This window comes from Gadus macrocephalus, chromosome 17, assembly GCF_031168955.1.
Source record: "Gadus macrocephalus chromosome 17, ASM3116895v1".
NCBI classification, from domain to species: domain Eukaryota; kingdom Metazoa; phylum Chordata; class Actinopteri; order Gadiformes; family Gadidae; genus Gadus; species Gadus macrocephalus.
In genome coordinates this window covers 4,862,943-4,888,439 of record NC_082398.1, presented here as the reverse complement: position 1 = coordinate 4,888,439, position 25,497 = coordinate 4,862,943, and the positions used below count along the sequence as shown (strand labels likewise).

Below are 25,497 nucleotides of genomic sequence, written 5' to 3'. Positions count from 1 at the left end.
CAGAGGTGCACATCAAAGACTTGGAGGAGGAGAAGGAGGAGGAGATGGGAGGGAGGGAGGGAGGGAGGGGGGGGGGGGTGAGGGGTGGGGGGGGGTTCTCGTTCTGAGCTGAAGCAACCTAGTACAGACTATTGTGTCGGAAAAAAGTCTCAGCTCATCTGACCTCCATTGGTAGACTTCATGTACACACTTATTACTTACTTACGTTTCTTATACACTCCGTAATAGGCAATGCAAGGCAATGCAAACTTCATTTATACAGCATTTTTAATACACGAGGCACACTCAAAATGCCATACATAGAAACATCCTCGTAAAATAAGCAAGTAGTAATACTGTTACTACTGCTGTTAAAAAAAAGTTTTATTTTTTATTTTTTTAAAAGCTACATTATAGGGTTGTGAGATATACTGTTTCTTTTATGCATAGATTTTTATGCATACATAAATGACCTGAACAGAACTCCAACGAAGGACCGCAGTGGGAGGGGGGTAGCGTGCTGAGCAGCCGGGGGGCTCACCTGATGGAGTAGGGGCAGGAGAAGGGGGTCTCCGGGTCTGGACCCTGCTTCATCTGCATCTGCAGCAGCTTCCCCAACGCCCCGATCAGTCCCTGGACGTTGCTGTGTTTCCGCAAAGACTGAGACTTGAGTGCACATTGAGTGCATTTCCGTTCTTTAATAAATATTCATGGTGGCTGAGGAATAGTATCGAAAATAAGTTGCATAATGCCGGCGTTATGGATTTTACCTAAGTGAGTTTAAGTGCCGGTTCTTTTAACTTTTTTTCGCTGACAACAGAAGGTTGAAATGCTGATGTTTGTGCAGGAACGTAGAATTTTCCATCCTCCAAATGTAAATAGTATACTACAAAACGATCCACTCAATCCATCCAGCACCTGTGAATGTGTTCAGGCCTTTCGGATCGCCTACCGACCAGCTCCCCCTGAATGTTTTGTTTTTACGTTGATTGCCCAACCCAAATTTGCATGTTTTACTTTCATTGTTGAATAACCTTACGATTATTGCTTAATGCTTTCAGATTAATCAGTTAATCATTGAGTCTTTGCTTGCTTCATCATCACACATTTTATACTGATCCCTCCACGAACCAAACATGGAAATATCCGCAGCATTAAGCAGCAAGTGTTTGGTAATTGTACTCGACATACATTTGTACTTACATTTCTAAAACGATCAATCGATTATCAAACTTAGATTCGATCCATTTCCTTTTTATGGACTATTCCAATAATCATTGCAGCTCTTATATTTGATTTCATGACATAGTTCATGACCCATCTCGGCTGATGGGAGTTAAAAAATAAATTCCATCCCAGAATGCTCTTGCCCTTCAACTATACGGTTACATACAGAAACATCCCTGTAAACTCTATCGACATGTTGGGAGTCAGATCGCTCATTGTGCCGAGCGCCTGGCTTGCCTTCTGTAACACAAGCCACCGTGACTACATGGCGGGAATGTACGCAGAACGAAAAGCATTTATCGCTCTGAACGGCCATCGAGAGGAATGAAGTGGGTCACGTCCACCCACACCGCTCACATAAATCCACGTGACGGGATTGGCTCTCGCCCTTCGGCCGGTCAAGAGGGGCGGTTAGAGGTTAGGTGTCAGCCTGTTGAAGGACGGGTCGCGGGTGCCAAGACTCACTCATTGCCAAGTGGCTAACCAGCCATGCGCCGGCTGTGAAATGGCCGACAAACATAACCATCTACTACAAATCTCTGGGGGAGTGTAGCCTGGGTCCAAAGTGAGCATCTGCCAAAGCCAATTTGACCATTTGGCGGGTTAAATCAAAAAGAATGACAAATGCTTGGCCGATAGATTTTTTCCACTCCGGCAGCGAGGTTAACAATACAAATGTTGTATTTTTTGTGAGTGTGTGAGTATTTTGAGAGTGTAGCCACTTAAATGGCCCCATGCCCCCAGTACTAAAGAAAAGATAATCGCCGTATGTTAGCATGTACATGGCCATGGGTGAATGTCAGCATGTACCTAGCCGTGTGCGTATGTTAGCATGTACCTGGCCAGGTGTGTGTGTTAGCATGTACCTAGCCGAGTGCGTATGTTAAAATTACAATTAGGGCATTTAGCAGACCCAAAGCGACTTACATCGGTTAATATACACATTGACACACCGACGGCAGAGTCACCCATGCAAGGCGACAGCCAGCTCGTCAGGAGCAGTTAGGGTTAAGTGTCTTGCTCATGGACACATCAACACTCTAGGAGGAGCTGGGGATCGAACTAGCGACCTTTCGGTTACAAGACAACTGCTCTAACTCCTGGGCTGAGCCGAACCACATGTTAGCATGTTCCTGGCCAGGTGTGTGTGTTAGCATGTACCTCGCCATGTGCGTATGTTAGCATGTACCTAGCTGAGTGCGTATGTTAGCATGTACCTGGCCAGGTGTGTGCGTTAGCATGTACCTAGCCGTGTGTGTATGTCAGCATGTACCTAGCCGTGTGCGTATGTTAGCATGTACCTAGCCGTGTGCGTAAGTTAGCATGTACCTGGCCCGGTGTGTGCGTTAGCATGTACCTCGCCGTGTGCGAATGTCAGCATGTACCTGGCCAGGTGTGTGTGTTAGCATGTACCTAGCCGAGTGTGTATGTTAGCATGTACCTGGTCAGGTGTGCGTATGATAGCATGTACCTGACCAGGTGTGTGTTAGCATGTACCTGGCCAGGTGTGTGTCAGCATGTACCTGGCCAGGTGTGTGTTAGCATGTACCTGGCCAGGTGTGTGTTAGCATGTACCTGGCCAGGTGTGTGTTAGCATGTACCTGGCCAGGTGTGTGTTAGCACGTACCTGGCGGAGGGCAGGAGGTTGAGGATGCTGTTGAGGACGAAGGGCAGGTCGGCGTGGCCCTGCTCCACCAGCAGCACCAGGGCGTGGCAGCAGGTGGCGCGCACGCCGGCGTCCCCGCCGCAGCACTGCTCCCACAGCGCCGCCAACGCCACGCCCTGACAGGGGAGGGGCGAGACGTGGCGGACGGGTGTTAGCGTGAGTTAAGGCTCAGTTACGGTTCCAGATCGACGCAACGCAAGGGGGTTAACGACCTATTACGTCCTTGCGGACCCTCTTTGAGTGCACCGTAAGGGCCTGACGTGCGCCTCCGAAAAAATTTTAACCTTGCGTCGAAGCGACGCAGCAGCGAGGGCTGTGATTGGTCCGCTCACTGAAACCCCACGCAGAACCAAAACAGGTTCACGACTGCGCCGAAGCGTCTGTGTGGTCCTTGTGTTGCGTCGACGTGGAACCATAACTGAGCCTTTAGCGCGCGCGCGTGTGTGTGTGTGTGTGTGTGTGTGTGTGTGTGTGTGTGTGTGTGTGTGTGTGTGTGTGTGTGTGTGTGTGTGTGTGTGTGTGTGTGTGTGTGTGTGTGTGTGTGTGTGTGTAATTCACTCATTCCATCAATACGTTAAACCAACATGTTTTATTGTCTCTACTTAGCTCTAAGCAGACAAAATGAGTAAGAAATGATTATCAACGACAATGATGACCTATGATGATAAATCGCAACCACAATGGTGTGACCCTACATTATCTCGAGTGCAAAGAGCATGCGTTTGGTACAACTCGCCATAAAGCCTCGGGAGTAAAGATAGAGACGGCTTTATGAGATTTACGACGGAACAATGATAGTTATTCGCTACTCAATGTGCAATAGAAAGCATGATTTAAGGTCAGCTATGACCAGGCAAATGACGTACATCTTGTGAAAAAAGCACCTGCACATTAGCGCTGTGGTAATGTCCGATTGACGGAAGGGAAGATTGGGTCAATTAATCGTCCACAGAAATACACCTGACTCATGAAGACCATTAAAGTACAGTCAAGGCTTTGAACGTTACACAAGAGAGCTTACCTGAACAGAGGACTGAGATATCTTCCCATTTTGCTCTTTCTCTTTCAACACGGCAGCGACAAGACTTCTCGCCGTCTGTTAATGGAAAGTAGGCGTTAATGTGATTCACGTTAAATGTAAAAATGGTTAAAAGCCTGCCACGCAGGTGGGATTGTCTCCTCCTTGGTAAAAAAGCATGGCTTCAGGTCCAAGCTCAGCAATTATCTGTGGCTTGAGGTGAACGTTGACTTCTGGTTAATCGAGTGAGTTCAAAATATTCGACACACATTTTGAGAAATACAGTTGAAGGCAACACAGGTATGGTGGCATGGTTAAAGCATGCCGTGTCTGAGATCTGTGTGAAGGGCTCTCCTAGTAAACAATACTATGTAGGCCTAGACTAGTGCTATAAGAAGGAGTGGGGGTCAGCACCTGAGCCCGTATGATGGGGTTGGGGAAGTCGAACCGCGTCTTCAGGCTCTCAGCCATCTCCCTCTGTGAAGCCTGAGAGCAGCAGAGGAAGACAAAGAGACAGAGTTCTGAGAGAACCTCAGAAGAGGTTGTAGATCAAAAGTCAAGGTCCTCCTAAGCTTTGTGCTTCTAGATTAATCCTGTCTGAGGATGGAAAACAAAAGTTGTAGGAAGAATAGACTTTTTAAAACTTTGGTTTTTTCTTCCATAGATGGCTACACCATCACTTTTGTTAAAAACAATGGCAACTATAAGAAAATATAGACCTATCATACCGCAACAGAATAAATAATAGAATAATGTAGTAACTAGTAGAATCTTGTGATTGTGGATCTTTCAGCTAGCACTAAAGGTCAATCGTGTAGCCAATAAGACTTCAGATACCCTAGCCCAATTCACATTCAGGTACAGAGATGGAATAAATGTTAATATTCTGTTCTATAGATTGAGCAATTTATTTCTAGTATATGCACTTTCGATACCAAGAAGACTGTTACAAGTGTACTATTACCCAATGTACATTAAGGAACAGAGAGGGAACCTAGTTGGATGTATATCCCAGTGAGCCGGGTCTCTTTAGGAGTTAAAGACACAGAACATCTGTGTAAACGCTGCAGTTGGAGGGGTCCGAGTGAAGCCGGGCAGATAAACGCTCCAATGAGCTGGGAGGTACAAAAAAGAGAAGCTACGTGTTGAAAGAAAACACCTGTTGCTTGATACACTTAATAGACGATAAGTGCTCGCCGGCACAAAGAATGCCAGGAGGGCCCTAGAATGACTTCAATCTCTTTGAAAGCCAACCGGTTCTGTCTCATTTCGACCACTTGGCACATGGTCAATTATGGTGGCCACAGCCCAATTTTACATTAAATTATTCACGAGACCCCCACCTTGCCCCGTTTTCTCTACCTTCTCACTGCAGGCTTCCAAACAGAAGGTGCTCTCAGGTTTAAACACCAAGGACAACCCTTCGTTGCGGGGAGGGACTGCCTGCTGTCAGAGTTCCCTGTGAAGCCCCCAGATGGCTTCTAGCCACTGCATATTCAGGAAGACCACAGCCCCAACCCCCACCCCCACCTCCACCACCAAACCCCAGCTAGTTTGACGACCAACTACAGGTGGGGTTAGGTGGTGAGACAGGCACAATGGGCAATATGGTACTGCAGCCCTAACTGCAAGACACTTGAATCATCGAGGTGTGCATTTTTCCTTTCATTTAAATCAAATTTAAAAACTCTTAACAATAAGCCCGTTATTATCATGAAATACTGTTATAAAAACATAACACTAACTATTCTACAGAGTGCCCATCCACTTTTTAAATGTGACCACCAGATCTTCACCCAGGGATCAGTTTTCAATCATCAATGTAACTGAACATAAAACATTCAACAAGTCACAGAGCTGCTTTGGCGAGCAAAATTTCTTCCATTTGGACCTTTCCCCACAACATCATATCATTGTTCATTCATTTGTTCTAATTCGGTTTGATAATCTCAGCAGATATGCGTGAGAACAAAAGTGATACGACATTATGGCTTCATATTTACTTTTACATTAATGGAACGGAGGGTAGTAAATGATTAAGAACAGTAATCAAGCAGGCAAAAGCCAAAGCCATATGCTCCAGTAGTTGGACAGAGAACTTTTCAAAGACCGGAGGTACTATGCATCTCATGGAACTGTACTAGTAGGCAGGGAGAACTTCTGTCATTAGAACTTCTCTACAGTAACGAAGAATTAATATTACATAACCATTTGTCTCATCCAGGCCCTCCTTTACACCTGAGATAGGGTGGGGGATGAGGGGAGGGGGGGGCAAACTCGAGTTGCCCGCGGCAACCGGATGACCCCGGCGTCTACCCAGCCTTGGACACAGCTGTTTCACTTCACACCGGATTGCCTTCACCTGCGGCGCGCATCACCAGCAGCGCTACTCTCCGTAATCACACGAAACATGAGCAACAAAGCCCCCCCCCCCCAACCCACCCACCCACCCACCCACCCACCCACCCACCCCAACGCACCCATTTTCCCCTGAAAAACGTAGGGACACCCCATCTAAGCCCACACATCCACCCACACTGCCTCCTATCTGACTGATAAGCCAGCCGCACACTGTGCTACACGCATGCCTATCTGCCCTCAGTTTTAAACCGCTTAGTCACCTAAACGTGGTCGGACTCCAATGACCACACAAATAGGTAAGCGGGCAACCAACCACTGAAATGTCTTGTATATTTTTTGTATTTATGTTTGTTTATAGTTATGTATTTGTGGTTTTTGTGTCAAGGAGCATATTGCATTACTGTACAGTAAATAGGTTTGCTGGTTCTTCTTTTGAGAGGTAGGACATATGGCATATGGGCAAACCGGTGACACTTCAAAACAGAGATACTATCTAAAACCGTAAAGGCTAAAAGACTATTGGCTAATTGGATACCTTAACATCCATTAGGCATCTAGCTTTGAACTGTGATGAATGGATAGGTAGGAGTATATCTTCAATACTTCCACTACCAACTAAAACCTGCACAATCCATTGTTTTAAAGTATTATCTAAATCCAATTTAGATGTGCATTACTTTATTTTATGGGGTGACTACTACTACTATCAGCTCAACGCTTAGAGGTAATACTCAAACCATTCCAGTGGTTTCTATCCCACATGTACCGCTCTCAGAACAATGTAGGCCAGCTCGTGTGTGCTAGCGCTGCAGTAGCGATACAAGTAGGGACAATGAATGGAGCATTGTTGACACAACTATGCTTTAGAAGTGACATGGCTGTGGCTTAACTACAGGGTCTTCTTGTGCAAAGAAAAAAACTGCTCGCTCAGACCACTGAGCGAGTGTCAAAGTGAGTGGAAAACAGGCGCGTTATTACTGTGTAACCATAGGCTGCTACGTGGTGCACAATTGTTCGACCCATGCCTTTGGTTTAACCAAAGTCAACGTTCGTCATGTCTGAGCAACTTTCTGTCAAGAAGTCGGTTTTTCAAAGTGTTCTGATCGTATCAGGTAATACTTATATTTCATGAACAGGGAACTCATGGAGGGAATTGAGACAACGGTAACTGTACAACAGTGGGTCGTGATGCGAACCTACTCTTTATTTTGACCCTTTTGACACTCCTAGACTCTCACAAGCATATGTGTTGCCAAGTTATATAGACAATAACTAACTTTTAAAGATGAAATTAACGAAACTAGTGAGTATGCAGTGGGAGAATATATGCGATTAGCCACCAGCTAGATGATAACCCCACCGCAACCACGTGAAAAGACTAAATATTAATTCAGAGAAGCAGAGGAAGCATAGTTAGGCATTTATAATATCCGTTTCAGTCAGTTACATAATGTAATGTTTTACACGACATGGAATAAACAGTTTACGAAGACAGTGTCAACTTTACCTGTGAACATCCACAAGACAAGTATCGCGCAACTACGGCATGCGGCGAGGACCAGACTGAACACAGGCGCGAAAGGCGAATAAAAAATGTGTTACAGTATTAAATTGCTGTTAATAATGTAATCGCTTACCACAAATAACCATATTACACCCTATTAAAACCGCGAGGAAAACTTGTCTATACCCTTAGCTCCTGATCTATGTCAAAGAAATGGCAGCACCTGTCAGGCTTGCCCTGTCACTCCACTGGGAGGATATAGAGGTGGGAGAATATAACAAGTCTGTCTCAAAAACAGGGACATTGGTCCATATTCTGTGCCTACCTATCTGCAATAAATAATTCATAATGAACAATGAATATATGTTTCGTGTTATTCTAATTAATTAATAGTGGTTTAGGCACTTTGTAGCCTATTCTCAGGATCCAGAAATGACGCGTGTATGTGTGTGTTTGTGCGTTCAAGTGTGTGTGTGTGTGTGTGTGTGTGTGTGTGCGTGCGTGTGCGTATGCGTGTGTGTGCGTGCGTGTGTGTCTGTGTGTGTGTTATCACCAGATATTCCAAGGATAAATCATTCAAGGGAATGTTCTTTTAATTTTGACTCTTTCCATGAATGCCAGCCTATGCATACGTGTATTGCATACGTATCGTATGCATAGAGTATACGTGTATTGTGAACATTTGCATAGGCCAACATACGTGTATATGTTTTACCACAGATTAGCCTCTACCAGTTTCATTAGTACCCCGCGATTTAAAGAGATGAGTAATACATCAGCTTTCTTCTGATGATCGACATTAGTTTGCAATAGCCACATTTGTAGCCACATCACTATGAAATATCTGCAACGGCGGATATGATAAACTATAACCTGATATAATTTGACGGCATATGTAGACCTGTATTTTTCTTTAAACTCTTGTTAAATCTGATTCGTTGTATAATTACGGTAAGGTTATCGGTCCGCCATTGGCTGCCGGCGTGAGTGTGTTTCCCCTCATTGGTTCGCGGTCTCTCGTGCTCTGCTCCTCGACCAGTAGACACGCGAGACAGCGCATGCGTCTTACTTTTTCTCTCCCTCAGCCTTTGAAACTCGAGGTTGAGTTCAATCAAGAAAAGACCATGTACGCCGCCATAAGCAAGATAGGCTCCCCTCTTGTCTCTTTTAAAACGAAATCTCCATGAAATAGCGGTGACGCCGCGGCCTGAAGGATGGCCAACTCGGTGAGTAGAGAATGATAATGCGGCCGCCTGCACACGCGAGAGTGTGGCGGTCCACGGAGCGGCGTTTTGTGTTCGCTGTTTCTTTTTTTTTTTGCGCGTCTCGGCCGAAGATTTCATGCAGTATTCCCGATTGATCTGAAGCCGAAGTACAGTAGGCTACGACCGCTGTAGTTGAGCGCATGTCGAGGCTGTGGTGGTCCAGCTGCAGCCTGACACACGGAGCATAAAGTAAAATAGGACGTGCAGGGTTTTATAATGAACGTGATCTGACTTGCAGGGAGACAGCTGTTGAGTTATGAATGTAGAAAAGTTGATGTGTCTGTGTGGCTTACATTAGTGCACAAACTGTATTTTTTTTTTTTTTTACACGTGCATTAGGCTATTTCACTGTTAAATGGATGGAGTAGGGAGACATGAGACCTAATGCCATTTTATTGTTGATTGTTGCAACTGCACAATGGTTTTGATAAAGCCCCTTTCTGCAAATGTGAAGAAAAAAAATCCCTCACGTTTTTGGGTGGAAATTAAAAAAAATAATCTTATCAAAAGCATAACATCCCACAGGGTGCCGTTCAGGTGAAACTGGAACTTGGTCACCGTGCTCAGGTCCGGAAAAAACCCACTGTGGAAGGATTTACCCACGACTGGATCGTTTTTGTCCGAGGACCGGAGCAAAGTAACATTCAGCACTTCGTGGAGAAAGTTGTTTTTCACCTGCACGAGAGCTTCCCAAAACCAAAAAGAGGTAATACAATTTTGTTTGTGGTCATTGCATGTAAACCTTTATTTTTCCCATGGAGTTGCAACGCTAGACGTGAGCCGACTGTCTTTTCCAACTATGCATATTGTTGAAGTCTCTGGAAGAAAGCCTCTGGCCATCTCGGATCATGCATTACCTGTTGTGTCGTTGATGTGCGCTTTGTATTTTAGAGAGGGACCTTATGATCGCTAGAATACAATATCCAAGAATCAATCCTAAATTCCGTGATACAGGACGGATGCCAAACGCTTTGGCATCCGTTTACCAGGTATTGGCACCGCCTTCATGGGTATAGCCTTTTTTTTTTTCATTCCAAATTATAGCTTATTTTACCGCCTGCCTTTTGACTGATTTCAAAATGATGTATTAGTTCATATGGATAAGATGCGCATTGGAAGTTCTCCCTAATACGATGCGTGGATGTTGTAGCCCTCTATAGCACATTGTAGCCTACTGTATCTGAACACCATGTTGCAGCACCATGAATAAAAGGTATAAGCAACCCCATAGCGTTAGTAAGCCTACAACTGTAATCGCAGCGCAACGGCTCACACTCGGGTGGATGTGGTCGACTAGTATTTCTGCGAGGAGAGTGATTTTTGGATGCGATAGGTAGCCTATTGTGGGGCATCGTAGCCATTTAGGGTGTTGGAAACGCCTGAAGCCTGCTCCCTGGATGTGTTCGCCCACACACACACACACACACACACACACACACACACACACACACACACACACACACACACACTTGTGCATGTGAGGCACCCTCTCATGATGGAACGTCTGGCTAGGATGAGATCAATTAAAATATTTGCTAGTTTGGAATTTTTTACCCCCTCTGCTCTCCCTCCCTCCTCCTCCTACTCCTCCTCCTCTGCCCTCCCTTCCTCCTCCTCCTCTTCCTCATCCCCTACCCCAGCCCACCCCCTCTCTGCCTCTGGAGCATTTGAGGGTTCTCTGGCGTGACAAGGGCTAGGCAGCGAGCCAAACTCTGTGCCTTACCGGAGAGACCCTGTCTTATTCTAATTATATGTGACTCAAATGGCAGACAAAAGATTCACGTTATTAAAAACAGTTGTGAGATAGTCTCTGTTCGGGGCAGTTTTTCCCCCCTTTTCGTCTCCACACTGTCTGGTTGTGACAAGTTTGCCCGGCCGGATTTGAAGTTTGTAATATTCTTAATGATTAACCCACAAGTTGTTCCAGTCTTGAGTGTCGGGGGATGCTGGCTTTGTTTAGAAAACTAGTGCTTTATAGTGAGTCTTTCTACGCATTTAGTGGCAGATGGTCAATGGTTTGGGCAATTTGCTTTCCGAAATGTTGCCTATTCCTTCCAAGTCTTCTGGATGGTACACTGTTACTGTTAAGATAGGGACAGATATTTAACAGAGTTATGAGGCTGTACACGTCAAACAACCATATTCTAGGAATGATTATTCATTAGCAAGATTACAACCACGCAGTATAACCAGATATGGTAAACGATTAATCTCATTGCGTGTTCAAAAAGAAAGTATATTTTTTCCAACCTCAGCCAGTGACTGTACACACTTTACCAAACAGAGGGGCTGAAGCATAGAGGGACTAAATGAAGTCTTGCTTATGCCTGCCATTTCCCCTCCTGAACCCCATTCAAAAAGAAAATACCTTGGTCCTATTTGGGCACGCAGTACATTCTTCAAGTGTGTGTGTGTTGGGGGGGGGGGGGGGGGGGTGTTCGGATGCTATGGAAAAGAACACACTTTTCAACCTCTGCGTCACGTCTTCTGAATAGCCCACGGGGATTGACAAAGTCTTTTCGGAGTGTTTGACAAAGCTATGTTGACGGGGGACTCACAGCGTTGCCTCGGAGCTACAGGGCTCTTCAAAGCTCCTCAGAAGACGTTCTGCTGTGGGTTCCAGGTTTTGATCCCCCTCACCCTCCACCCCTGCCCACTCCTGCTCAGTTCCCCCCCCCCAAAGTCCTTCACATCCACCCCGGTGGTGATGGATGTAACGTTAGAGGACTGGGGGTGCAGTCCAAGACCCAGAGGGAGTGTACTTAACCTTCAGTAAATCGCAGGAAGTGACACGTGCTATTCGATCCTGCTTCCAACAAAAAAAAGAGAAAAAACCCTTGTCATGTTTGTGTGAACCCTTTTGTTTTTCCTGCCTGTTTTTTTTTTTTTCTTCTTCTTTTATGGTGACAAACGTCATGCCCTGAGTACTCTGGCTCCGTCCACCTCCTGACCGTCGGAACATTAGCTTAATTTATCTTTTTATGTTTGGAAGAAGGCGGCTCGCGCCACTCTTGGAATAACCCTGCTCGCTGGCCACATCTCCTTCCATCGGTGCCAATTGATTAAACAAAGCAAAAAAAAGGTAACGGACTGAATAGCAATACAGTCGTTGCCTTTTTTGTAAAAGCAGCACATTCAATAAATAAGTGGCTGTGTTATGTGAGGCAAAATAGCGGGGGAATGGGGGGGGGGGGGGTTGTGCAGAAAAGTCCCACGGTTGCAAAAATGTCCCTTTTTTTGTATATGGTCGGGAAATAGTGCCATGTCATTATATCCAGTCTAGTTTTAAAAGACCGAATTTCAAATGGAATCTCACGGGAAAGCTGTACAACAGTAAATCCCCTGTCCAGTACGCTGGGCAGGCAGCGAGGAATGGCTTGCTCAATATTGCCGCGCCGCATGCACTAACACTTGAAAGGCATTCCATCAAAGTGTGCGATGCTTTCTGACACGCGCGACACTAACACTTTATGAGGGTCAGAAACGCCCCCATAAATCCAAGCCGCTGGGACGTAGTTACCCCTTAAATTTAAACTTAAGCGTTCTTGACAGTGCAGGAATTAAGGGGATTCTTTAGCGGTCCCGAAGGATTCCGATTCTCAGAGGATTAGTGGGAATTTCCCTTTTTGATTACTTGATCAGGCAACATTTTGTCTCGTCGTGGAAGAGCTGATTGCAGCTGGGGGTCTGAGGTGTGAATTCATCCGAGACACAGCGGATCAACTGGATTATCCACACGTCGTCCAGATGCACAAACGGAGGGAGGAAAAAAAAACTCCCATGTGGCCGAGATGCAAAAACAATTGTCCCAGCATCTTGATCTAGTCAGGGCTGGCCAAATATCACTGGGCTTCAGCTGTGGTGGAGACCCACTTCCCAGTACTCGGCTCAGTGGTGGAAGACCAGTAGTGGTGGATCGATAGTTCAACGGCTTCAACGAGTGCAAGTAGATTCCGGAGTGTGGCTTCTTCTCAAAGCGAGATTACGCGAAATTTCGATCGATATCAAAATAAACCTCTCTTCAGGGTAGCATCCCACAGAGATGTTTATTTTGTGTGATCCTCAATTTGAATCTTTTGACCACAGCTCTTGTTTCTCTCTTAAGAGGCAACCCCTCCCAAAACTAAAGCTGAACTTGGGTTCCAACTAGCCTTATTCCAGATATTTTGCTCCAGTATGTAAGACTCGGCTCTCTGGATTGTTTGTTGAACCTTAAACCCATATTCAAATAGAGGAAAATGGTTGGGGTAAGACGCTGCTTACTGCAGTGGGTGTCTCAGAGTCCTGTGACTGTGCTGGTGGTGCTGTCTCATCAGAAAATGGAAAACGTCTCTGACTGCTTGAGTTGCATTGCGGCCTTGCATTCACCTCTGGAGTGTTGCGGCGTAAAACTGTTGATCTCCGTGGTCCATGGATTTCATAGGGCAAGCCTAAATGGACATCAATTACCCCCCCCCCCCCCCCCCCCGTTTGTAGTAACTGAGGGTGGAAGGGTTCACTGGCAGCAAGGCGTTGACTAAGTGCTCGATGAAAAGGCGGAGGTGAGACTTTTGTGTTTGGCAACCTGCGTGGGCGACTAGCGTGCTAAACGAGTGGTCAGCCAAGGCCGCAGCTGGCTAGTTGTTGACACACGCACGCGCGCGCGCACACGAACGCAGAAAGAGGAAGTCCCAGGGTCAGCACCAAGGATGTTTCTCTTCACCCTCTCTCCTCGTCCCTCCCTCCCTTCATTGAGGCCATATTTGTTTAATTTAGTCCTTAACTTTGCAGCTGGCGAGAATTAGACTCACTTGAAAGGAGAGGTTTTTTTGATCACTATTGCTCTCAGAGCGTTTATGCATCTATATTTATATATCTCTTGTGTACATTTACAGACATGCGTGCATTTGCTTCTAAGGACGATGATGATGATGGTGGCATACATTGAACTCGCTTCTCTGCCTCTCTCTGCCATGTCGGAGCTCTATCAATGATTCACTGGCCCTCCTTATGAACGGAGAATATAGGGACTACAGTAGCTCCTTAGGGAACACACATCCTCCACTCCAGGGATAGCCTGTCTCTCTCTCTCTGTTTCTGCTTTGAGGTTCTGGCAGCTCTTAACAACATCATTTGTGTAGCCCGGGCAACCTAGGTGTGATTTGGTTACATTCAGTGTAGCCTTGGAAACCAGATTGTGGGAGGGGTGCAGGTAGGTGGAGCGAGCCATTTTGAACTAAGTGGCCTGGAACATTGTCACCATCATGGCCAAATGCCCCCCTACCCCCCCCACCCCAACAACCGCGCGCAGTGTGGCTCATTTCCTACCCTGCTAAAATATTGTATTGTTCAGCATCGTTCTATTGAAAAGGGATGCTTTTTTTCCGTTGTAAAAAACAAAACAAAACATTGTATAGTTGTCATCTCAAAACCGAAGCAACTGATTCATTAAAATGGTGTAATGGTTCATTATTCATTTTTTGAGATACCTCCACCTACTACTGCTGTACAGGTATGAGAATAGTCATAACCGGGTGTTTTAACCATTTAGAAACCACGGCCATTTGCTTCCATGTTGTCGTTGCCCCCCCGCGACTTTTTTTTCAGCGGCGGGACTTGAAAGCAACTCGGAGGCGCGCATTAAGATTAACGACGCAGCGGTCGGTGGAATCACCTCCGCGCTCCATTATGGCAGCGCCGCTCGGAGACTTTCAATGCCGCGTTGCCATGGCGACGGCCCAAACCCCGGCGATGCCATCTCGATGAACCGCGGGGCACATCTTGTAAAGGGTTCCGCTCGCACCGTGGAAAGGGCTGCCACGGGTAATTTGGGAAAAACGCTCATGCCCTCTCCCATCCCCTCTCCTATCCATTTCCCCGTTTCTACGTTGATCCCGGTTTGGAGGATGTCTTCATGGGAAGATGAAATCGGTAAATGGTAAATTGAGCGCTTTTTTGCAACCAGAGGCCACCCAAAGCGCTTTACAATATTGCCTGAAGTTACCCATTCATTCACACACTGACGGCCGCGTCAGCCATGCAAGGCGACAGCTAGCTCGTTAGGAGCAGTGAGGGTTAGGTGCTTTGCTCAGAGACACCGTGAAACTCCGGGGATCGAACTAGCAACCTTGCGGTTACCAGACAACCCGCTCTACCTCCTGATCTCCTGCCGCACCCCAAATTGTAATATTACAGTCGATTTTTATATCTGTCAACGGTTGAAGTGGACGAGAAAGATGCACCGTCGGTCACATAATGACAGAATGCCTGGTTCCCCTCCAAGCCCCCCAGAGCTCCTGGGACACCCTTTCTTTACCTGACTACCTTGCGGTTCCTAAATACACATGGGCCATGGTCCAAATACGACAAAGTTCAAATCTCAGACGCAACCTTAAAGGGTTCGTGCATCGGTGTAGACGAGAATGAAAACCCTATCTTACCCTATTCTGAAAGGTTCGATAAGAATAATCCCACATTCTTCTTAAGACATTAAGGGGCTCTGTTGCCATCGATATGGATATGTCCTACCTAATGTTGGGTTGTCTAGGATTCCCATTCTTATTGCCGCTCCACCCCCTCCTCACATCTCCCTTTCAGGTAGCCAGGCGTTCCCCTTTCAGAGGACCCTATTAAAGGTTATGTCTAGTCAGTAGGTTTAACAAGAAAGGGTTGGCTTTTGGTCCAAAGGTGTAAATTGAAAGGCCTTTGTTTTGCTTTCTCTGAGGATGCCTCTCTGAGGATCGGGAATCCAGACCGTAGTGCTGGACAGACTGTGCTTAATGGCACTGTGTCTCAAATGATGTGCTATGCAGTTTCAAAACAATGTCAAACTGCATAGGGTGTGTGTGATCAAATTAGTATTTTTTTCTTTTCTTTGATCGTTTTGTTTGCTCCTTTTTTTTTTTTAATTGTTTTACTTCATTTAATTTCTCGTTTTTTGTGTTTCTATTCCTTCATGGCCAGTCGGTCACTATGTTATGTGACAAAGTCCCATGCATGTGTCGAAGAGGTATGCCCCTTCCCTCTTAATCCTTCCCTCTCCAAAGGATTTCTGTGCACAGGGCGGCTGCTGCTGCTGCTGCTTCGAGTGCGGTTTTTAAAGCCATGCAAGAGGAGAAAGGGGGGGGGGGAAATCTCAGACAGAAACATGGGCAGACTGTAGCACTGATTGCCCCCAGAAGCAGGAACAGAGCTGTAAATGTTGGCTCTCTGGTTTTGTCAATGAAAGGAAGATGGAGGAAGTGGTTTTATTGACGCATGGTTTATATGACCTGTCTGTCAGCGGGTCTTTGACTCTCGTCTGCCATTAAAAGCATTTGTCTCTTGAAACCAAAGCTGGAACGTTTCCTAGTTAAGGGGGGTGGGAGAAGTATCGCACCGGGACCCCCTTAATTTCTATGTTTCAGGTTGACAAACCCATTTGACACATAGCCTGTGTGAACAGGATGCAAACCACTGGCAACGTTGTGGCTCTGAAGCAGCCATTTGCTGACTTTTCCTGTTTGTTTCTTTGAGATCCCTTGCCAAGCATTTTTCATGCTTTTTGGTTTGGCGTTTTATAAAACGTCCTATGGCAAAACTATGACTCAACAAAAAAAAAGATTAGTTTTTTTTTTTATTAACACTCGTTTACCTTCAAATTTATAGCCATCTCATAAACCATACTTTCCTTGATTATCCAAGCTGCCACACTCGCTAATCCTGAGTGAAAATGATCATTGGAGATGGTCATTATTAGCGCTTTGCTAGTGTGTGTGTCTGTGTGTGGGAGCTAGTGCTGTTAGAATTCCCCTCGCTACATGCTGACTCTACAAGATGGGTGATTCTTAAGCAAGTCCTTTTGCAAGCAAGCAATCAAATGCCCTCTACCCGTCTACTCTACATTCATCTGCCAACTGAATCGCAGGCCCGGTTATTTTTGGAGAGAATATAAGGCAGAATCAGCAAGTCAAACGGGCTATCGGAGGGGGTGGATTATATGGCATGAATTATATCACATGATCCACTTTTGTGAAGGGTTGTGCAATGACTAACCACACACTGCAAGATTGATGATTCGCTCCATTTCGGTCCAAGTAGCTGTCAAAGTAAAAAAGAAAAAAATTGTCAGATGAGATTGATTTCCTCTTGTCATGAGTCAAATGGGGTATGAAGACTCTTAATAAGGTCAATAGGATGAACACCTAAATCTTCGACCACAACATGGAGCTTGACATGAAAATGCAACCTGACATTTCATCACCCATGTTTGAAGGGGACCCGGTCCCAGAAGGTGGGCATGACATTGCAACCGCACAATAGTAACTCTTGTAGGTCGTCCCTGAAGTACGCCTGAAACAACGTGTGAGCCGCGACAGCCCCGTGTTTAATGTCACACAGTGGCGCTGGGAAGCAGCATTGTGGCGCATTGCCAATATATCGATCAGGGAGGAGCACGAGGTATATATCTATTTGTTTTTGTAGGCGGCAGTAGCTTGGGATGCAGAGTGGGTTGGCTGGTAACCCCAAGGTTGCTAGTTCGATCCCCGGCTCCTCCTAGCCAGCATATGGTTGACTCCGCTGTGTGTGAATGTTTGCATGAATGGGTGAATGTCTTGCAATGTTGCTCTTTGGATAAAAGCGGTTGATAAAGGCAGTCCATTTACCATCCCTTTTTATATATTGACGATTTTGTATTGGCTGTGATTTAAAATGTATTTATTTTCACCGTATCACCCTTTTCGATCTGCGTATTCGTTTTTCACTGTATTGTAATGAAGTGTTATCAATCGGGTTAGAATACATTTAGGCTTTCTTTTCGCATTATACAGCCATCGCCAACCCCCACGAGGGAACGCAGTCTTCTTTAATCACCCGACACTGAATCGCCTCATTTTAGACGATTACTTTACTTACAGCGGCGAGCTGCCCGGCTCGCACACAAAAGCTTCAAAGACGGGGCAATTACATAATGGCGGATGATTTATGGCTGGAGTGGGGCTTGAATGCACCCCCAGGTTTGCGGGGGGGGCTGTGCTCCTCTGTTTCACCATGTTCTACATAAGGTTCGGGGGGAGGAGGGGGGGCTGGACGTGAATAGCGTTGTTCTTCTTTTATTTTTTTGAAGCCTCTTTGCAATAGAACCTGACCCGGTCACAATTAATAATGACCCATAATATTTGCACAGCTTTATTTGGTTTGGGGTTGCTTGGCCTCAGCGATGAGGGGGACCCCCCCCCCCCCCCCCCCCTGCGGCGCGGACCCTACCCGGCTGTCAGTCATCCCCTAGTCTGGGGGGGGGGTGCAGGGGTGATGTTATGGCGGAGACCTGTGGCGATGGAGGGTCTGTCTGTTCTCGGGAGTATGGAGTGAGGAAGCAGGGATGGGCGATACGGGAAGATGCGCGGTAGTGAGAATTCTGGGGGATTATACACGAGATCATTAAATATCCCGACACACTTATGAATTTATTGACTCACTGGTCATTTCAAATCTCGTGTTTGATCATGTTAAAGGCATGTCTTCTCATCGTGTTTCATTTAGACAATAACACTGGGTACCGCAGCAAGTTGATATCTTCATTTCATGACTATACAGTACCATTCTAAAACTGCAATATTTAATTATTGACCAGCCCTATGTAAAACATTCTAAAACGTTTTTATGTCTTCTAATATGCTATATCATATCTATAGATTATATCACAAAATTGGATCTATATTTTTATGACTACGGCTTGGTTTCTCAGTGGAATTATTGGATCTTCCACAGCGTATCTCAATGTTACGGTCGAGTTTATATGTTCATTTTTCAGGGACAATGTACAGAATGAGGAGGAGAGATTCATTGTACCAGCTAACAGCCTCTTCCTAATAATACCCCTCCCCAGTCCCTCCCAGGTGGATTTTCTAAGCGTAGTCTTGAGAGATTCACTCCTTGTGAGCCAGTCCCCTCATTAGGGGAACTCGCTACACCTGAGCTACCCTTCCTAGCTGCTAAATTGGGTTCCTGTGCGGTCGTCCTAATATAACACCTCTAGTTGTCTCTTAACAAAAGCCAGGCTGTTGATATCCATATACCATGTTGTGTTTTTTAGATTCGGTCGTCATTTCCTATTTCACTCTTTCTGTCTTTGTGGTGAACTCGGTAGACAGTCTTGGCGTATACATGCTATTGGGGCTGTGCAATTAATCACATTTTAATCGTTATTTCGATTTTGGGGTCAAACGATCGCCGAACTAATATAATCGATTGAAATGATTTATTTTATTTTATGTTTATATATATATATATATTTATTTTCATTAAATGTTTTATAGAAACTGCAGCTTGATCAATTTTGTACATTATTTTCGGTTTCAACAAAATTTGAATAATCGTGATTTCAATATCGACCAAAATAAATAATTGTGATTTGTTTTTCCATAAAACCTTTTCGAACCCATTTTCCCAATTGTGACCGATGTTGCTTGGTCATGGTAAAACATACACAGCATAGATTAGCTCTTCATTTTTCTGGGTACCAGGGAGCCACACTCTCCTTTTATAGCAAGGTTTGGGATCATCCATGAAGGCACAATACTGGACTTGTTGGCATTGGATGAGGCATCCACTGTACAATAACGATACATTTGACGTTAGAAAGTTGACGTGAAAGATAGAAATACTCTACATCTGTAAAGGGAACATATTCGTCCACATCCACGATTCCAAGATTAACAAAAGGAAATTAAAGAGAAAAACCTTAGAAGGGGGGTTATCTGCCTGTATAGCCTGGATAGTTAATGGCATGCATTGCAGCTAAAACATCTAATTAACGTCTGAGGGTTGCTGCTGAGGTTTAAACAGTAATGAAACACCCCGTGTTTTATTCTGGTCTGCGGTACCAACATGGGGAACTTCAAAATCTTCTCCTGGCCTTTTGCTCTGCAACCACCACAACCAACATTTCCCTGTGTACGGTAATGTCTATTTCACTGAACTTTAGTTGAGAAATGTTCGATTTCAAGTAGGAGTCCAATAGGATCTTTCTGCGTGTTGCGTTCACTGCATTATTGGGTTACGTTCACTCCATCACGGGTGCTCCAAAGCAATGTACCCTGCGTTCACACCAAAAGATGCAAAAAGTTGACGCGCGTCACGATCCCATTCAAAGTGAATGCAGAGACGCGTTGCTGCTTTGCTGCCGAGAAAACGGGCAGCAAAATTTGATTTGCGGCGCGTCAAAATCTGATTTGCAGCGCGGCATGCCCGTGCCCGCTGCCGGGCACGGGCGGCGGGCGCGTTCACGTATTTTGTGGCGCGTCAAATGCTGCTGAAATATTTCAACTTTTCGGCAGCAAACGCGTGATGACAGCCAATCAGCGTTCAACAGCGTTGCCACTGAGGCGTTGCCACTGAGTGACATGCCGTAACAGCCAATCAGTGTTACTTAAATGGAGGAGAAGATAATAATTGCAGTCTCCGCATACCCGGTGATCTTCAACACCACCGTGGCCAGTTATAAGTGTTCAATATATATATATATATATATATATATATATATATATATATATATATATATATATATATATATATATATATATATAAAGTATAAATGTCAAACCGAGAGATCCTAGCACCGATCCTAGCTAGCAGGTCATCAAACTGGGCCGGAGTCAACCTCAATTATGAAACCACTCACCGGAGACAGATGGACAGGCGCTCCGAAGCTGAGATGGAGCGCCTGTAGTTGGTGTCCAACCGAGAGATCCTAGCACCGATCCTAGCTAGCAGGTCATCAAACTGGGCCGGAGTCAGCCTCAAATAGCGCTGGAAGCGTTCGCCATCCAGACGGAGCTCCTGCAGAAGACGGTGAAATTCACCGAGCTCTGTACGGCTCCGAATGGTCTCATGAACCCATAAACGACGTGCATTCCGACGTCTCTCCCTCTTCCACAACAGGTAAAGACATGCAATGCTCGTAATGTCGGCCATGGTTGTGAATGAATTCAGAAGCACCGCGGGAAAAACTTGCCGCGCATCAAAACTGCGGCGCAGCAAAACTTTTGACGCGCCGCAAAACCTTTGCCGCGCTGCAAAACTTTTGACGCGCCGCAAAACTACGGCGGCAACGCGTTCGGGCAGCAAATGCATCTTTTGGTGTGAACGCAGGGTAACTTACGCAGGTGAGGTGAACGTGGGAGGTTCACTTCAACCCGATTGAATCGCGGGCCAGTCAATGAGCACGGGCTATAAAAGGGAGCGAGCACTCGTTTCGGCATGTCGTCTCGTCAGGAGAGATGCGCCACAGGTGAGCTACTGCTTCTGTCCATTTGAGCCGTGGTTTAAGTTTGTTTGTCTGTTAATGCTGCCGCTGTATATGTGCGCGATTTGTTTGCTTGATAACTCGGTTATTGGTTACTTTGGTCACGCTGATAAAACATCGTTTGCGGTCTGACGTTTAACGTTGCCTGCTTGATAGTATCCCGGTAAATGTTTGAAATTGTAGTGTCGTCACTGTCACACGAGAATACTTCCTGGTTGCAATGCAGGCTGGGTAATGTAGTTAATCGCTTCACATAGATAATGGTTTGCTGTGCTCAGCGTTGCTACTTAAAACTACACTCATTGTTTTGCACTTTAGGCCAACATACTGAGAGCACTTATTGGCTATTGGTTTAATGTGTGGTTTAATGTGTAGCATTGACATTGATATACATTTGGTTTAAGTAGTTGACTTGGATAATTTGATGCAATGCAATGTGGCTTGTGTGTGGCAGTGCAATGTTTAATAATAATAATACATTTAATTTAGAGGCGCCTTCAAGACACCCAAGGTCACCTTTATTGACTTTATTTATTTACTTAATGTGCAATGTTGCTTGTGTGGGGAATTGTTGCATTTCTGCAATTGTTGCATAATCAGTTTAAACACTAATTATATATTACTATACTATATTATATTATACTATTTTGTTATAACACTAATAGAACATAACAACTATACAATTTTATTATAATATATTATGCATGTGGCTATCAATATTGTTGTTTACACCATAGCCTTTCTATTCGACAGGTTTATAACCTGTTATTTGTGGACTAAAACAACTGAAAAGGAAAATCAAACAAAGTAAATAAAAAACCACAGAGTTAAAACAACGTGTCTTCTTCTGGCGCCCCGTTCGGTGGGGAAATCTTAACGAACCGAACACTGCGTTTGGGCTTTACTTATTTGCGCTTATTGATCAATTTATAAATGTATTTGTGTTGCTTATTGAGTGGAGACCCCGAGATGTTTCAGGACGTTTCGATTGCTCGCTGTAAGCCTGATGTGAGATGGCAGGGGCCATTCTTCATCTTTTCGTCAACCGGTGAGGAAATGACACGTGTGGACCCATGTCGCCTGCATCATGAGTTACAACCGCAGAGCTTACAGGTGTACTGGCGAGAAAACACCGCAGCTAATTGGTGTGCTCCATGCAGAGTCCTCTGGGGCGGGGGAGGCAGACTCAGAGGAAGGGGGGGAGGGGAGGGTGATGGAGTCACCTGACCTCCGCTGCGGGTTGTTTGTTTGTCTGCAAAGGCCTGATGGGTAAGCGAAGGTGACTTGTTGTAACCATAGATTAGCTACCAGTCTTGTGTGCTTTTGGATCCGTATGGTGCGTGCGTCGGTGCCCAGATGCGAGGATAAGCAATGGATTTGGCAGAGTTTTGTCGAAGGAAATGTTTTATTTATTTTCATGCAGCAAGAATATGATTGTGAATATTTGAGGTGATTCTGAATATTTGGGGGACTGGCGTGATAAGTGGTTTGTGATTGGCAGGCTGAGACGTTTTAACACCAGAACAGGTGACGGGCCATCTGGTGTGGTTTTCAGTTAAAAACGACATGGCCGTTTAGAAAGGAGTATGAGTTTAGCATTTTATTGCTTGAATAGGATTGCGGACAGGAGAATTAGGCAAAACCCGTTTCTATATGCTGATATTACATATGCTTATTCTATATCTTATTTAACGATAGTATCACATCAGTATCTTCAGAGTGTCTTGTATGTATGATGATGAGCAAAACATGAATGGTTCTTTTTTTTTTAATAATTATGATTATTAAAATTATTAAAAAACGTTTTCAATGACATGGACATCACTTCCTAATCAACGGTGCGGATAATTAAATATAATTAAAATATGAAGGCCTTCTGCCAACTCGGTGAATAAGGCAAATGCCTAGGTCTAGTCTATTTTCTTCCCCATTCTTGGTGCTATTTCAACTACATTAGCGTTTGATCGCTTATTTCAATTCCTAATCGGACGCTTTGTGTCTCCCGTTTCCAGTGTTCAAGGACCCGCCGTACAAAGTGGAGGAATCGGGATACGCCGGCTTCATCCTGCCCATCGAGGTGTACTTCAGGAACAAGGTACACCCCCCAGCCCCCCCCCCCCCCCCCCCCCCCATGTGGAAGTTGACGGCGAGTTGTTTGTTGCATAGCCGCCCCGTCCCCTACAACTTGGAGGGGGACGTCCTGGCACTTAATGTACGCACTTATTGCACGTCGTATTTAGTTATAGTACTCGGTTATGTAGCATCTTATCCTAGCTGTCTTTGTTGTGTACGGGGAATGGGTGAACCAGTACCGTCGCATGATGATGAGCAACACACGCATTGTCCCTTTTTATTAAAATATAATTATGATTATTACATGTATATGTAAATATTTCTTAACCGTTTCCTCAAACACCCCCCGTCGCACCGTTACCACGGCGCCTGTAGTGCGAGACGGCGATGAGCAGGCCGATGTGACGGGCTGATGTGACAGATGGGGGGGGGGGGGGGGGGGGGGCTGTTTTTTCTTCTTTTGCTCCGTTGGCAATCCCTCTCTCGGAGAAAGAGCGGTCCAACGGTGTCAATCACGCCGTCCCCGCCGTGGATCTGGCAAGCGTGAAATCCCATCAGGCGGGTGACGGCGCCGGAATGCGCTGGATGCGGAGGCGTCTCGCGCGCTACGGGAGACAATCGGGAGTGTCACCCGGCGGAGAGTTTTCCAAACCTCCCAACCGGCGTTCCCGGAACGTGCGGTTGTAATTAGCCTCTCTTGGCTTTAGAGCGCGGAGTCGCTGGATGTGTGAGGATGTGCCCGGCTGTATCGTTTAAGTCGAGAAACCGTTAAAATCATCCGATTTGGGTTCCGGGACCCAAAGGGCGCGACGTGGTCATCAAGACCCGCAGCTTGACGTAGACTTTCTAAGTATTACTACACCGTCTGTCGCGCCCTTCTACAACTTCCAACTAATGTCCTCACTTCCTCCCACAGCTTCAGAATCACTGCGTAAAGGATGGTGCATTCTTTACCACAGTAAAGGTGCATGCGTTAAGCGGTAGTGATGCTCTGATTTGTCCCCTGAACCTGTCCACCTCGTAAATGAATCCTTCTACGTCCATCATGGTAACCGCTGGTTCGACGCTTGGCCCACATATAGTTTAACCCCTCTGTAAAGGCACTGGGCACAGACTTGTTCTGCGCAAACAAAAGCAAAACGATGCGCTGGCCGTACGCCATCAAGCTTCGCTCTGAAACTGGATCTCCTGACCCATTTAGAGAGCCATTCAGAGGACACTTGGCGCTGTGAAGTCGACTCTTTGACTCCTTCCCAGCCGCCCGTCGCTCGGGTCGGTGTTCACGGGTTCATGCTCTGCACGATCCACGGGAGACGAGTGGAGGGGGGGGGGGGGGGGGCGGACGGGGCGAGCGGAGCCGGCCAGCGGTGTCACTTTTTGGGCCGGGTTTCGGTGTTTGCGGCCCCCTGGTCTCGGCTTGTGGGAGGGTGGGATTGCACACACAAAGTGTGTGTGTGTGTTCTGCCCTGCCATTACCCTTGGGCCCGTCTTATTGGCAGGGTGTGTGTGCCCTGTGGGACGGTGTGTATTCTGGGAGGCCTGGGTAGCCATCGGTGAGGTATGTTGAAGCCAGGGAACCCTGGTGGTGCAGGTGTCTCTGACAAATGATCCTCTTCCGCAGCACCTTTGCCCCAGAGGCCTACAACGGCTGGTGTGCAGACGGTTGGCTGAATACGGTCGGCAAAGGGAGCGGTTTTGACATGTTTTTAAAAGTTGGCAGCGTCGTAAAGTGACGGATGATCACAACTGCAACCCGGGTTTGTCCTGGTTTTAAATGGCATCAAGGTATTGGGGAGCGTGCATAAGTGCAGAAGGGATTTCAGTTAATGGCATGCAATTGCTTTAATCTTAGTGGCCTTCTTTCCAACAAAGCGACGAGGGTGCCAGGGTGTGATATTTAAAAAAATCGGAAATGTCAGGAACAAAAGTGGTTTGCATGTTCACACCGGTAGTGAAGGCCAATCAGAAAGTTTAAATGTCATATTTAATTCCATTCGTTGTTGTTTTTTTTGAGATCGTAAATGTGTTAAAGACGAACGTAAAAAAGAAAGCTAAGTAGAAAGCTACTAAATGTAGCCGTGCGTTGCTTAAGAAGTGAAGTTGCTATAAATGTAGCGGCAATTTTGGGACCAAAAGAAT

General features: G+C 45.8%; 2 protein-coding genes across 4 annotated transcripts in view; one reads left to right on the top strand and one right to left on the bottom strand.

Annotated features, from left to right (window-relative positions):
• The window catches only part of focad (focadhesin), a 46,102-nt gene extending 37,291 nt beyond the window's left edge, over window positions 1-8,811 (bottom strand). The window contains exons 1-5 of one of the 3 annotated variants that reach the window (XM_060076698.1): window positions 8,706-8,811; window positions 4,305-4,376; window positions 3,894-3,968; window positions 2,834-2,988; window positions 521-622 (exon numbers count right to left, since the gene is read on the bottom strand). In XM_060076698.1, coding sequence (XP_059932681.1) covers window positions 521-622; window positions 2,834-2,988; window positions 3,894-3,968; window positions 4,305-4,361 — 389 coding nt within the window. In that variant the 5' untranslated portion in view covers window positions 4,362-4,376; window positions 8,706-8,811. Of the gene's footprint in view, window positions 1-520; window positions 623-2,833; window positions 2,989-3,893; window positions 3,969-4,304; window positions 4,377-5,252; window positions 5,293-7,758; window positions 7,899-8,705 lie in introns of those variants that run through there. The other 2 variants (XM_060076699.1, XM_060076700.1) reach the window with 2 other exon arrangements.
• A 14-nt stretch (window positions 8,812-8,825) lies between these two features.
• LOC132445736 (protein AF-9-like) lies at window positions 8,826-24,199 on the top strand. Its single transcript, XM_060035852.1, has 4 exons — window positions 8,826-8,981; window positions 9,546-9,726; window positions 23,298-23,438; window positions 24,162-24,199. Exons 1-4 carry the CDS (start codon window positions 8,970-8,972, stop codon window positions 24,197-24,199), a joined length of 372 nt encoding a protein of 123 aa, XP_059891835.1. The 5' UTR covers window positions 8,826-8,969.
• The last annotated feature ends 1,298 nt before the right edge of the window (window positions 24,200-25,497 follow it).